Genomic DNA, 13,527 nt, shown 5'->3' on the forward strand with positions numbered 1-13,527 from the left:
TTGTCACCACAAAAAAAACTGATGGGTCCAGTTCACACTCGTTTCTGGTAAATCATATAGAATAACTCTACAGATTACTTATACATATTAAAGTTTTATTACTTAAAACAGACAAGTTACTGTACAGATTATTATTTTACATAATTGCAAAGCACTATACTGCCAGTTTATTAGGTCATAACCTGTAAACTTGTTAAAATGTTAATGCTAAATGGCAATTGGTACAAGTGCTAATGTTTTTCACTAAAATGAGCTGCAAATATCTTGGCTATTCTTTTGGTCTCTTCTTTCTTCATGGAAGATGGCGGTATGCTAGGCCTGGGTCTAGGTGCTCGTCTGTAGGGAATCCCCTGCTGAACAAGACTATCTTTCTGGAAAACAGAAGACATCAATTACAGAAACATAATGATCCATTTGGACACTAATGCACGCAGTAACAGGTGGATTTGTTTCCCATGAATGCCCTTCTAATAGAAAACCCATTTGCACAAAACGGACTGTGTACATACTATGGTACAAATGAGTAAAACCAACATTATCAATCACATTGAAAAGGGCTAGTTACACTTGAAGGCGGCACACTACCAGTGGCTGGCTGGAACCAGTTTCCTTGACATGTCCTGTGAACTCTGCCACTTACCACAGCGTGATAAACAACTATATCTACACCCCTCCTTGAAACAGGACACTGGCATGTCTGACGCAGGCACACGTTTCCATCTCCATACTTGCTCAGTAGTCAGGAGTACTCTAGTCCACAGTAGCTGCTGAGCCCTATCCTGTTCACCTTTACCATACAAAACCTGTCCAGTAATTACTTTGCTTTCAGTTTAACAGGCACATTGATGAAGATTGTAGACACATGGCAAAACTCCACTGTAGTCTACTAATCATAGTAAAATAATAATAAAAAGTTGAGTGGTATGAGTTGTACAATATCATACATTTATTTTCTGCCCTGTTGCAGACAAAATCTAAGAGCTAAATATAGTCGGGCCCTCAATTACTTTTTACTGACATCTGTTACACATGTGAAGCCAAATAGACACGAGGACCTGCTAATAAAATACACCCTCCTTGCTATAAGCATGATGACGGAAGGGATATGACACTGCAAATGTAAGAGCACACACTCTGGCCCCTGTATCAGTCATCAGACCCTGCCAAAACTACTGAGCTACCTACAATAGCTCTGCCACTCAACTGTACTGAACCATCCATGTCCTAGAACTGGCTGGCCTAGGCTATAGTCTTACTGTAGAGGAGAAAAGAGGGTTGAATGAGAGCAGAAGGTTGCTACCGTGGCAACTGAAAAGTGTACATTTGTGTGGATGTTTTTTGGACTCACAGGGAAGGCCGGGGCTAGACGTAAGGCTCTCATGGAAGCTTCAAGGTGATGGGGTGGGAGAAAGAAATTTGGGATTTCTACAGGGTCAGAACTGGAGGCAAACGGTTGAGGAAAACAGCAAATAACAAACACCCACAGTGTTTCAATAAATACATCTCAAGTTCTAAATATTAGCTGGGATATGTCCAGTAAACAACTCTGCGCTGGACAAAGGATACTGCAGTAGCATTCCATCTCCCTCCTCAGGGGATCTCACTGAGCAGGTATCAGATGTCCTTGTGGTGTATTCTGGGTTGAGGGACATCATGGTGTCCTCATCTTCTGAGCTGCCGCCTCTGTCCCCACGAGCCCTGTTGGGTGTGTCTTCAGAGGACATCGAGGGGACAGAAAGAGGAGCCGCACCAGAATCCTGGGGCTCCAGAGGTCCTACCTCATCAGGAGTTTGACGTGTCCTCGCGCCTCCTCTGTCTGTGTCAGAGTCGTCCGTTTCTGAACCGTCTGAGCGGTCAGAGTGAAAACGTTCACTGTCCTTCACTATGGCTGCTTGAGAACCACCTGAGCTCCAGGACTGTAGGTTGGTCATCTGGGTCCCCACACCCACCCCTGCCTCTTCCTCTGGGGACAAGTCTGAGGGGTGAGAGGCTCCGTCTCTGGAAGGCTGCTCCTCGGGGGCCTCCATACTCTCCAGAGAGCCCAGGTCAGGGTCTGACAGCAGGCTGGTCCAGGGGCTGGTCCTGTCTGTTAACGAGGTCACTTCATTTAGAGGTCGAGGTTCTACTACCGTCTCCTCATAATCTCCATCCTCCTCGTCCTCCTCTCCCATCTCCTGTCCACAACCTCCTCCATCGTCATCAATTTCATCCTCAGAGGAGGGGGCCTTCTGGAGGTTGTAGTCCTCCTCTTCCTGGTCCTCAGCCTGGGATTCACTGTGCTGCTCAGACGGGCCAGGCGGGGGGGAGGGGAGAGGAGACTCCTCCACCAGGGGAGAGTGGGTGGTTTTGCGGAAACATGGAAGACCATTAGGGCAGGGTTCAGAGGTGAAGGACTGGTTGTCAGGAACTGGAGGGGTTGCTGGGAAGCACTGAGGGACGGAGGATACTGTCTCCATGTGACTGCTCTGTAGACCTAGATATGGGGAACAGGGTGAGGTGGGTTTAGTTCCATGCACAAAAGGAAGTCACACCAAGCTATTCAATTACAACAATAAATGGTAATCCCTGAAATGAATGAAAAAGAACATTTAAAGAACAAAAAGTCCTATTTAAAGTAAAGCTTTGCAAAGCATGTTGGTGTCACAGGTGTCGTGGTGTCACTCTCATTACACATTTTCCCCTCTCTCTCTTGCCCACACTGGGGTTCAAACTCGGGGTAATCCTGACTCACGCACGCAACGACCACCTCTCATAAACACAGCTTTAGCCAACGACGCCACCGAAAAGGTCGCTTTTCGATGGCTCACGTAGGCAGTATTTATACTGAGGAGTGAGTTTAACTAGCTTGGTGACACCATTATGGAACAAGATGTATAACTTTCCACAAGGCTACAGCTACATGGAGAGAGCAGCTCACCACTGACGAGGCTGTTGACCTCCCCCACCAGCCTGCTGGACTTGAGGAGGAGCTGCCTGGTGTCAGTCTCAGAGTCTCTGTGCTCCTCCAGCCTGCTGGACAGACGTCCTGGATCACTTCGGGAGGGGAACGTGGGCGTGGACAGCTTGTGGTTGAAATACCTCTGCATGTCATCCAACTCACTCAGGTTCTTCCTAGGAATCGCATGTATACAGTATTGGTTTATTTATGTTATGTGAACAATTGTATATAATTAGATAAATCACATCTCCATATTTGTCAACATTTTCGTAGTTAAACACTGTTGAGCACCGTCCAAGTCATCCTAACTTGTGGCGTGTACGCTGTGAGGGAGTCTCAGTACCTGAGCGCAGAGAAGAGCATAGAGCTGGACGGATGGGAGTCCGCCGCGACTCCCGTGGACTGTACCGCCGCCCCCTCCTGGAGACTCTGGTGGTACAGTCTCACGTTGTCCATGTGCTCGTCGTGACGATCGCCCTCGCTGAACCTGGGAGGAGGAAACCGGCCATTACTGACGTTATTCTGGAAGAGACGGAAGAGGCTGTTACCTGGACACTCCGGGGGGGGGGGGGGGGGGGGGGGGGGGCGGGGAGCTGGCGTACCGTTCTGGGCGTAGATGGTCCTGGCGGTCAGGGGAGGAGATGACCCTCTGCTCTGGGTAGCGGCTGATGTGGGAGGGGAAGCTGCTGTAGCTGGCAGCTGTGTGGTAGTACAGAGGCAGGGCACGGAACAGAGCCTGGGAACACAAACACAAACCTCAGAAAATGCAGATAGGAAATGTAATGACAGTGGTGGGGATTCAAATCAGATCAAACTATGGCCTTTTCTACAATCAATCACTGTTCCAAAGAGCTTTACATTTACCCACAGACCGACATCAAGGTCCAACCGACAAGGAAAAAAAGTGTGAGCAGAATGCGTCAGTAGATCGCAGTGTACTCACTGAGGACTCTTTTGAGACGTCTTCATTCAGGGCTTGTCTCTGCCCCTTCAGGTCCTGCACCCCCTTCAGGGGAGAGATGGAGACTTTGAGCTGGCCCTGACACTGGCCGCTGAAGTCAGTGATGTTGTACCAGCCACACACAGACTGGAACCCAGACAGCAGAGGAGACAGGTCCACAGAGGCAAAGCCAATCACACGCTCCATATCTATAAAGACAAATGACAGGACCAATGAAAGCTGTGGAGCTTGTTCTGACTCATGAGGTCATCAGGTTAAATTGTCAGGGTTATGCTAAGGATCGTTTCTGACCTCCTCTGTGCCAGACTTTGAAGACCAGGGACTCCTGTGGATCCACCAGCAACTGCTTCGAAAGCCTAGGTTGTACCAACAACAGTTTATTACATCATTCGACAACAAATCCTGTCATCAAAAACCCATGTATTTTCTCTGTGATAGAGAGCTGTACCTGCACTCTAGTTGGTGACCCCACACAGGGCAGTCAGAGTCTGCTATCAGCTCTGTGGTGATTGGCTGTGCAGAGTCAGCGGTGACGTACGACACACAGCAGCAGGGCTTCGCTCCACTGCCCTCAGCCAGATGACAGCCTGCCACACACACACACACACACACACAACAGAGAGTGAGCCAGGACAGTGCAGGGAGTAAACACTACACACACACAATAAACATTGTGTCTGACCGACACCTTACCTTTCAGGCTGAGACGCATGGCTCTGTCCACAGTGACGGAGACAGAGAAGGCGTCGTCCATGCTGGCGTCTGTCTGCTGGAAGACTGGGAGGCCTGCGCTTACAGAGGACTTAGGCTGGCGTCCGCTGTGTGGACCAGACTGCCCAGACACAACGGCTGGCAGACACCCCTCTCCATCTACCTCCTCTGCAGGAGAGTGCGCTCCCTGGCTGTCACTGTCCTCCAGGTCGGCCCCTGCTGGGGGGGGATTGAGAGGGACAGGGCCGGGGGTCAGGGTGACATGGACCCTGAGAGCAGCTCCACTCAGGTCTGGGGCGGACCGTCGGAACAGAGGGTACACTCCTGGGAAAACAACAGAGCTGTTAGTCCTGCTACTCATTAATGAAAAATAAATAGGTGTTCCTTTACAGTGAGTACACTATAACAAAAACCAGAGTAAGCTTGAATATTTCCAGATAGTTCCCTACCACTGATAGTGAGCTTATGTCTGGATTTCTTGGCGAAAGAAGAGAGGTCCACAAAGGCTGAGCCCACCAGCCGGTCTGTGTCGTGAGGCCTGCTGGTCCTGTCCTTCCCAAAGGCCACCCACACCTGCACCTCCAGCCTCTCCTCCCGGAGGTACCACACCAGGGGCAGGCTGCTCTTCAACTCCAAGCTGCTGCCTCCTGGGAAGGCCACACTGGCCAGGCCATCCTCAGCCTCGTCCTCCACACACGGGTGTCTCAGCAGGGAACAAAAGGCCTCGCGGTCGTACAACTTGTACCTGAAGTAGCAGTAGGTTGAGCGCTGGAGTTCACTGTGGCCAGGCAGAAGCAAGCTGTGGACAGGTAGCCATGCTCTGGGCATGGCCAACGTCAGGTGCACCGTCCTCCTACTCTCCACCCAGGCCTCTCCATCGCTGTCCGCCTCCTGGTCCTCCTTGTCCTCCGTCATGCCCACCTCCCAGCCCAGGCCCTGGGCAGCAGTGATTACCCTCTCTCTGTCTGCATGGTGGGCAAAGTTGATGGATATCTCCAGGCCTCCCACTAAAATGTGATGGGCAGGAAATGGACCCTGGTCCTGAGGTAACGACAGGCCAAACCAGCCACAGATCCCTGGGGAACGCAGAGGCAGTAGACTGGTAAGTAATACCTCCGATCTCATCCTGTAGGTAGTCCACCAGTAGGTAGTTGTGATAACTGAAACAAGCATTGTACCTGTTCTTTTATGGATCATATCAGCCAGCTGTATTCTCACTGTGCCCAGCAGCGTGTCATTTGACTTGGGGCTTCCCATCACTGTCATTATAAATATGGGAGAGAAAAAGACAAACGGCTATCATGTCATGATTAATAATAATCACAATATCTCAGGGAAAATACTTCAAATGATCAAAAACGATTCTAAACAATCTTATTGTAGGTGCGATTCCCTGGCTGCCTGGTTTCCCGACCTCTGCGGCTGTCTCTGTTCCAGATGCTGAGCTCGGCGCTGGCCTCCTGCAGGATCTCAGCCAGGCTACTGCTTTCCCCGGAGCTTCTCAGGACCTGCAGCAGGCAAGGGAACTCCGAGTGGTGGTCAAACTCTGGACAGAAGGTCCTGGCCACGACACGCGTGCTCCGCCGCTCTCCTTCGGGCAGGAAGGAGAGCTGGGTGGTGACGTAGGCGTTCACCCCGACATCAGCATAGTACTGGAACGCTTCATCCCGCTCTGTTACAGCCCTGAGGGAGACAGAGACCTTGTAAGTGTATTAGAGAGAAAGGAGAGAGTCAGACATCGGAGAGAGAGACCTTGTAAGTGTATTACAGAGAAAGGAGAGAGTCAGACATCAGAGAGAGAGACCTTGTAAGTGTATTAGAGAGAAAGGAGAGAGTCAGACATCGGAGAGAGAGACCTTGTAAGTGTATTACAGAGAAAGGAGAGAGTCAGACATCAGAGAGAGAGACCTTGTAAGTGTATTACAGAGAAAGGAGAGAGTCAGACATCAGAGAGAGAGACCTTGTAAGTGTATTACAGAGAAAGGAGAGAGTCAGACATCGGAGAGAGAGACCTTGTAAGTGTATTACAGAGAAAGGAGAGAGTCAGACATCGGAGAGAGAGACCTTGTAAGTGTATTACAGAGAGTGGAGGCGAGAGAGAGCCGAGTACCTTGCTGCTGCCTTTAACCCTGAGGCTCTGTGCACCTTGACCACCATGGTGACAATGCGAGAGGCCACCGCCCCACTCCTTTGGTCACCAGATCTCAGTGGTCGGTGTTTGTACTGGACACACACATCAAGCAGCCCTGAGACAGTGCAGAGGGGGACAAGTAAGACCAGTGGTCTTGGAGCTTAAGTATGTGTAGTGTGTGTGTGTGTGTGTGTAGTATGTGTGTGTGTGTAGTATGCGTGTGTGTGTGTGTGTGTGGTATGTGTGTGTGTAGTGTGTAGTGTGTGTGTGTGTGTGTGTAGTATGTGTGTGTGTGTAGTGTGCGTGTGTGTGTGTGTGTGTGTGTGGTATGTGTGTGTGTAGTGTGTAGTGTGTGTGTGTGTGTGTGTGTGTGTGTGTGTGTGTAGTATGTGTGTGTGTGTAGTGTGCGTGTGTGTGTGTGTGTGTGTGTGGTATGTGTGTGTGTAGTGTGTAGTGTGTGTGTGTGTGTAGTATGCGTGTGTGTGTGTGTGTGTGTGTGTGTGTGTGTGTGTGGTATGTGTGTGTGTAGTGTGTAGTGTGTGTGTGTGTGTGCTACCAGAGGGCTGAGGCTGATGTCCTGCTGGGTGGCTAGTCCTTGGGACCAGGGGGAGAGAGAAGAGCTGAGCTTCAGTAGGTTTCTGCATCTGCATGGTCACCATGGCACACAACTTAGACAGCGGCAGCATCCCTCTGGCCACCATCTGGTCTCGCACGTTGGGATAGTAATACCTGTAGAGCATGTGTTTTAATGAAAGCTCTGCTTCCTCATGGTCAAATTGTTTTATACTTATTATTCCAGAAGTGATCAGTAATTTGCTTTGATACTTTTAGGTTTCAGAAGTGACGTGCTCTCCAGTGGTCAGAGGAGAGTCGAGACACACACCTGCACCAGACTTCAAACTGGATTCCGCCCCTGTGGGCTGGCGGCTGGCCGGAGAAGGAACCGAGAAGCAGCCTCTGGACCGGGACCGCCTCGGGACTGAGTAGCACGTGGGTCTCGCTGTGGCCGAACACCGGGTCAGGGACGCATAGCGTGGTGCTGGTCCGAAACTGCTTCAAGCTCACGCCTGGAGGGAAACAACCGATTATAACAACACAAACCAGGGTGGTTCTGTTTTCAAACCCACCTTTTTTTTTTTAAGGGGTATTTCTGGAACTTCAAAACCATATCAATCATCCGTTTATTTCAGTGAGAAGGTGGCTCGTGGCTTACTGCTCTCTATGACGTCTGATTCCAGAATCTGAGAGGTGTCTTCTTCCTGGGACGGGAAGGAGTACTGGACATAACAGTCTGCCTCCCCCCACACAGTGGACTGTAATGGAGCCAGTCCATTCACCTTCTCCACCCTCACCACGAACACATGCTCTCTCATCGCCTTGTCAGCAGCAGCCTTCCCCTGGGAAGGGAGACCAGGTGACATCAATACCTCAGGCGTTACACCTCCCAACCCATATATACTCATCCATAAAGTATACCAACCTTGGCTTCTGTTTGTGGGTGGTGATCCAGCAAATGGGCTGGTCTTGGGATATTAAATACAGAGACATGTTCTTCATCCCTCGTGCGCTGGAGAGCTATGATCTGCCCGGAAGAGCCCATGGCTAAGAGGACCCTGAGGTTGCCCTTGCAGCTGCCTGAGAAAACATCTATGACTGGCATATAGCTGTCGACCCCCAAAACAGGGTACTGTGCCTGGAGAAGAAGGTGGGAGATTTTGGAATCTCTGAAAGAAAAAAGAAAAAGACAGGTCATCGAGTGATTGTCATTATATTTGAAGAGTGTGACTTTACCATACAGTGTTTTTATGTACGATATGCATTTATGTAATTGAGCACATGATCTGACCTTACCTGAAGGACATGTAGAACTGGTGGAGAGGTAGTTTAACCAGGCCTAGCAGACGCTCCTGGCCAGAGCTCACAGCTCTCTGCCAAACCTCAATCACCATCACATTGTTCCTCATCCTGTCCAGCAGTCTGGAGGTCAACGCCACAGGAGTCACCTGACTGAGATTGAATGAAGGGTTGGTCTGTCCCCAACTCATCACCGATCTAGTGGTCTCATCTGAACCAAACAGTTTACAGTTCAAGTAGATGTTGGGGGCCTGCAGGGGACCACAGTTGAAGTCCTTCCCATCAGGCACCATGAGCAGGGCGTGCAGGAGCACCTCGCAGTCCTCCTCGACCTGCTGGAAGCCTGGTCTGAAGGGAGACGTTTGCAGGCTGGGCAGTGGGGAGGGGCCGGGGGAGGAGGCCAGCTGGACGCTCCTCACACCCATCCTGGAGTCTATTCGTGGGCCTTGGCAACCGTCCTCCCTCCTGCCAGTGTTGGCACCCTGAGGCCTGGCTGTGGTGTCGGTCTTAGATGGACTGGGAACTCTCTGAGGACTGGGAATGACAGCTGGAGGGGCTCTGGAACTAGCAGCCGACCTGATGTTGGCTGAAGAGAAATCTTTGGTGTCTGCAGCCAGTTCAAGTGACACCTGAGGAACATATTAAAGTGACACGAAATATGAAGAAGATGACATGGGCACATATGGGCAGACCATCTAGCAAAAGAACCTCCTTCCTATTGGTAACAAACAGGGATATAACGTAATAGTATATTCATGTTTGTATTCATATAGCATCACACAGTGCTCTTCTGGGCTAGACGTCATCTCACCTTGAGTGGGCCGATCTCCTGGGTGTGAGCCGGCCCGCCCAGGCTCTCGACAGGCAGGACCACAGTCTGGTTCAGCTTCTCGCTCTGCAGCAGACGGCGCAGAGGGAAGACAGCCGTTCCGACGGGTTCAGGCTAACACGACACAAAACACGGTGAGCTTCTCAACAACGTGCCACTCAGTCAGTACGCAGGGTATCAGCATCGAGCAGACTTCGATGACTGAACCGTTCCACCTACTTTCTTCTGGGAAATCTTCCTTGAGTAGATGTTGAACGTCAGGTCAGTCTCCCACCACCGCTCCACGGTCGCCCCGTTGAACTGGACGGGAAACACGGAGCGCTGCTCGAACTTCACCACTGTAAACACAGATGGTTTCAATCTCAACACCCTGCTCCCCTCACACTGAGCTGAGATGGTTTGACCCTGGCTCACCTCCTCCAGACACTTTGTTAGAGACGAGTCTGTTCACTTCTGCTGCCATCTGCTGGCTGTGCTCATGTCTGGTGGGGGTCACAGGGAACAGGTACTCCACAAAGTAGGAGCTGAGACATCCAAACAGATGGAAAACAACAACAGCACATCAATATACATCATTGTAATTGTTAGACATAAACAGTAGAATGAGAGGATATGATTAGCACAGTTTGAAAATCATTTCACTGGAAGACGAAGACTTACCATTTCTTATTGGTCGGTGGTCTAGGGGGTTTGCCCTTGCTCTTCTTTGGTGTGACGGTGGTGCTGTTTACAGGGACAGTCAGAGAGTGGATGACCACTCTGGCCAATCGAATCCCACCTAAAACAGTCAGCTGATCCATACTCAGCCCTGGGTCACCTGTTCCTGGTGTCAGCTCCGGTTCAGAATCCAAGCTGAACAAAGAAAGTTTACAATGTGAATCCAATTCAAAAACTCCACTGAAGAGACCATTTTATTACATGATGAATAGATATAAATCAATACAGAGTATGAGGAGAGCCGACCATGTGGTAGTCCTGGGACCAGGAGGCCTCTCCTCAGCTCCTCCCAGTGGGCCCTGACTCCTCCTCAGGGACGGATCACCAGGGGACTCCCTTAGGAAGCTGTCAGGACACTAAAGGACAGACAGAAGGTCACACCATCCACTCATGTAGCAGATGCCTTCTCCAAAAAGGATCTTTGCTAAAAACTGTGTCTGAGTCCAAGTTACTCACCAGGGCCTTGTAGAACAAGTTCTCCAGGAGGCTGTGGTCATACTGGGGGTCATTGAGCTCACTGTCTCCACACCCACTGCTGTGCCCTGACAGAGAGGCTGGGGGAGAGCCTTCTCCATCCCACAGAGGAAGGCTGGAGCCATCCAAACTGACCACGAGGGAAACACAAGATGAAACCCAACATACACAACAGTATTATACATTTGGCTCAAATTCAGCTGTAAATGCTACGTAGACTATAAGCCCAGTATGGTTTAAGAGGAGTGTTGTACCTGCCGAGTAGGAGGTCCACGGCTTTGTTCTCGGAGTCAGCATGAGCACAGTCTGATATCAGACAGTCAGGGGACACAGGGAGGGGGGCAGACTGCAGGAGACTGGAGTCAGTGTGGAGGATGTTCTGAAGCAAGTTTCCACAGGGCGGAAGAGATAGCCTGGAGACATTTTATAAAACCTTTTAGGTTACCACTAAAGTAAATATGGGATATATGTTCTGCTAAAAGTTGATGACTCACATTCGTGGAGATATTACATTGTCCTTGGGGAGAGGCAGGGGAGTGTCTTTCAAAGCCATTTCAGAGTCCAAGTCCGTTTTCAATGCTGAGACCACCATCGCATTTCTGAGCTTGCTTCCACGCTCCAAAAGAACTGGGAAATTACCAATGAAAAAAACATACATTGTTACATTAACAAACAAAGGTAAGATTTATAACATGTTTGTCCTTTTCAGGTGAGCATGACTTCTCTGGACCAACCTGAAAGGATGTCATTGGAGGTGTGGTTGTTGTGCGGTTCCAGTACTGTGGGATTCCCATCTCTGTGACCCTGCTGAGACCTAGCTGACGTGGGCATCTGGTTCTCCAAAGAAACCTCGGTTCTTCCATCCCCCTGGGCACTCTGGAAGAACAAGTGGTCTCTCCCTCTGAAATTGAGTTGCAAACAGTTCAGTATTGATCATCTGAACGTAGAAGCACCAGCTGCATATGTAGTGTACAGGTATCAATACCAAAAAAATAGGTTAACGTTTAGAGATGAACATTTAGCCAACACAAACATGCAAGCATCAGAGAATGGTCAGCCAGTATAAATCAGAGAGAATAGTTGATTGGCCCACCGAGGTGTGTTGACAGAGCAGCTTCCCACTGAACCTTTTCCCGTGTTGGCAGAGAGAGGCCTGGACAGGGAGGGCACCACTAACGTGTGGGGCTGGGTTGCCCTGGCAGTCAAACCATTCACAGACACAGCTGTTTCAATGCTCATATCTGTGGTGGGAACCGAGCTGCTGCTGTCGTAGGATTCTGTCAGGGCCTCCAGAGCAATTGACACCTAGAAAAAGAGGAGTTTCATCCATGACCAAAAGCAAAAATCTTACTGATGTTCAATTGCATACTTTTTATTAATTCTCTCTTACCTGTAACTCGCCTAATTTCTCAGATGTTGGAGACACTAAGGTATAGAAACCACTGATAGCGTGTGACAGAGAAAGCTGAGAAATCCCTGTGACCTGAGCACGTGCTATCGGCAAATGGTCTGGCTTGGTCACCACCTCCAGCATCAGAGAGCCCATATCTGAAGGTCCAACATTGACAGAAAACAAAATGTAGCTGCATAAAAAGCCATGTCCTTACAATTGTTTCAATTTGACAGTCTAAAACGTGATGAGCGTGTCTGTCATATAGCCTATAACGATGTATTACCAGTCATGTAGGACGTAAACTGTTTTGGCCCACAGCGTATGGGAAAGCGAGCGGTAGACTTGACCATCGTCTGAGTCGTTTGTGATCCATTCCTTGGACGGAAGTGTGTCCCATTTGACGACTCTCCCCACCAGCGCAATCTCACGAATGTTTCGGCTGGAGGCTTCGGGATTGTCCATAGAATTCTGCTCACTGTCACCCTCAGAAAACACCTGAGCTGACCCTCGACCAGGGGAGGGAGGCTGGTGGATGGCGACACGTCACTGGGGACTTGAGAGCTGACTGTAGTAGGAAACCATATACACAGGCAAACAATATATGCACACACCAAGATCAGCTATGAATAGCATTATACTCACGTTCACAAGCATAAAGAGGTATGACTATCAAGCTAGCACACACTGCAGTTCGAGTTCTCAGCAGGCAACTAGCAGCTTATATGGCTACTGTAGAGCTAGCTAATTACTTTCCCAAGCATATGTAGCAAAACAAAGCTAACTTTAGCTTAATAGCAAATAGTTGTATTTATCAACAAATGACTACTAACAATAGCAGTTAGCTAATTACGATAGTTAGCAAGCCTAAATACAATGTGGACAAAGTCAATAAGTTATTACCTATCTGGTGGTCAGCTAACCAAGCAACAAGTAAACTACTGTACAGCTAGCCTAGCTTCAGTACTAGTAGTAGTAGCATTAAGTACTGTAATGTAGCTAATACAGCTCAAATTGACAAGTGCAATGATGATGACAACTAAGTCGACTTTATTACCTTTCCGCCTGTTGCTTCCAGCTTTGGTAGATTTCACTTTTCTGTTCTTCATTCCTTTTTAAGTTAGAGAGTGTGCGGTTATCTAGACTAGCCACGGTAACTAGCTAACTACATGGTTGTCATTCACTGTGTATTTGCAAGCTATCCGCTAAATATTGCGAAGACAGCGCGCAAAACGGTCTCCAAAGCAACAACGCTATGCTTTCCTTTGTATCCCGCCTCTAAACAAACGACTTCCTCAGTGTGCTGTATAACAAATGCTTCCTTTCCACCGGCAGAGGGTAGCATCGGTCTTATTTAATAAGCTCACCTAATTTCCCCACTGTCGTTGCATCATTTTACCATAACTTTCATAGAAGTTCAACTTTTAAGAATACTAAGAAGGGTTGTTTTTAAACGTAATTTTATTTGTCAGATTTTTCCATTAATCAATATCCCCATATTGAAGACAGATTTAATGACAGT

At 49.1% G+C, this 13,527-nt stretch overlaps 1 protein-coding gene across 1 annotated transcript; it reads right to left on the bottom strand.

Annotated features, from left to right (window-relative positions):
- Positions 1-74: 74 nt before the first annotated feature.
- On the bottom strand, positions 75-13,278 carry c2cd3 (C2 domain containing 3 centriole elongation regulator). Its single transcript, XM_047036079.1, has 32 exons — positions 13,063-13,278; positions 12,292-12,573; positions 12,006-12,163; positions 11,709-11,920; positions 11,350-11,516; positions 11,110-11,242; positions 10,870-11,028; positions 10,598-10,745; positions 10,388-10,497; positions 10,085-10,276; positions 9,839-9,948; positions 9,644-9,762; positions 9,407-9,538; positions 8,593-9,224; positions 8,222-8,465; positions 7,955-8,138; positions 7,625-7,808; positions 7,298-7,470; positions 6,721-6,856; positions 6,025-6,293; positions 5,789-5,869; positions 5,060-5,686; positions 4,593-4,934; positions 4,348-4,486; positions 4,191-4,255; positions 3,882-4,087; positions 3,541-3,674; positions 3,282-3,425; positions 2,918-3,111; positions 1,567-2,473; positions 1,349-1,439; positions 75-371 (listed from the first exon to the last, which is right to left on the bottom strand). Exons 1-32 carry the CDS (start codon positions 13,112-13,114, stop codon positions 231-233), a joined length of 6,867 nt encoding a protein of 2,288 aa, XP_046892035.1. The 5' UTR covers positions 13,115-13,278; the 3' UTR covers positions 75-230.
- Positions 13,279-13,527: the final 249 nt, after the last annotated feature.

The sequence above is a fragment of the Hypomesus transpacificus genome, chromosome 15 (assembly GCF_021917145.1).
Source record: "Hypomesus transpacificus isolate Combined female chromosome 15, fHypTra1, whole genome shotgun sequence".
In the NCBI taxonomy this organism is placed as follows: Eukaryota; Metazoa; Chordata; class Actinopteri; order Osmeriformes; family Osmeridae; genus Hypomesus; species Hypomesus transpacificus.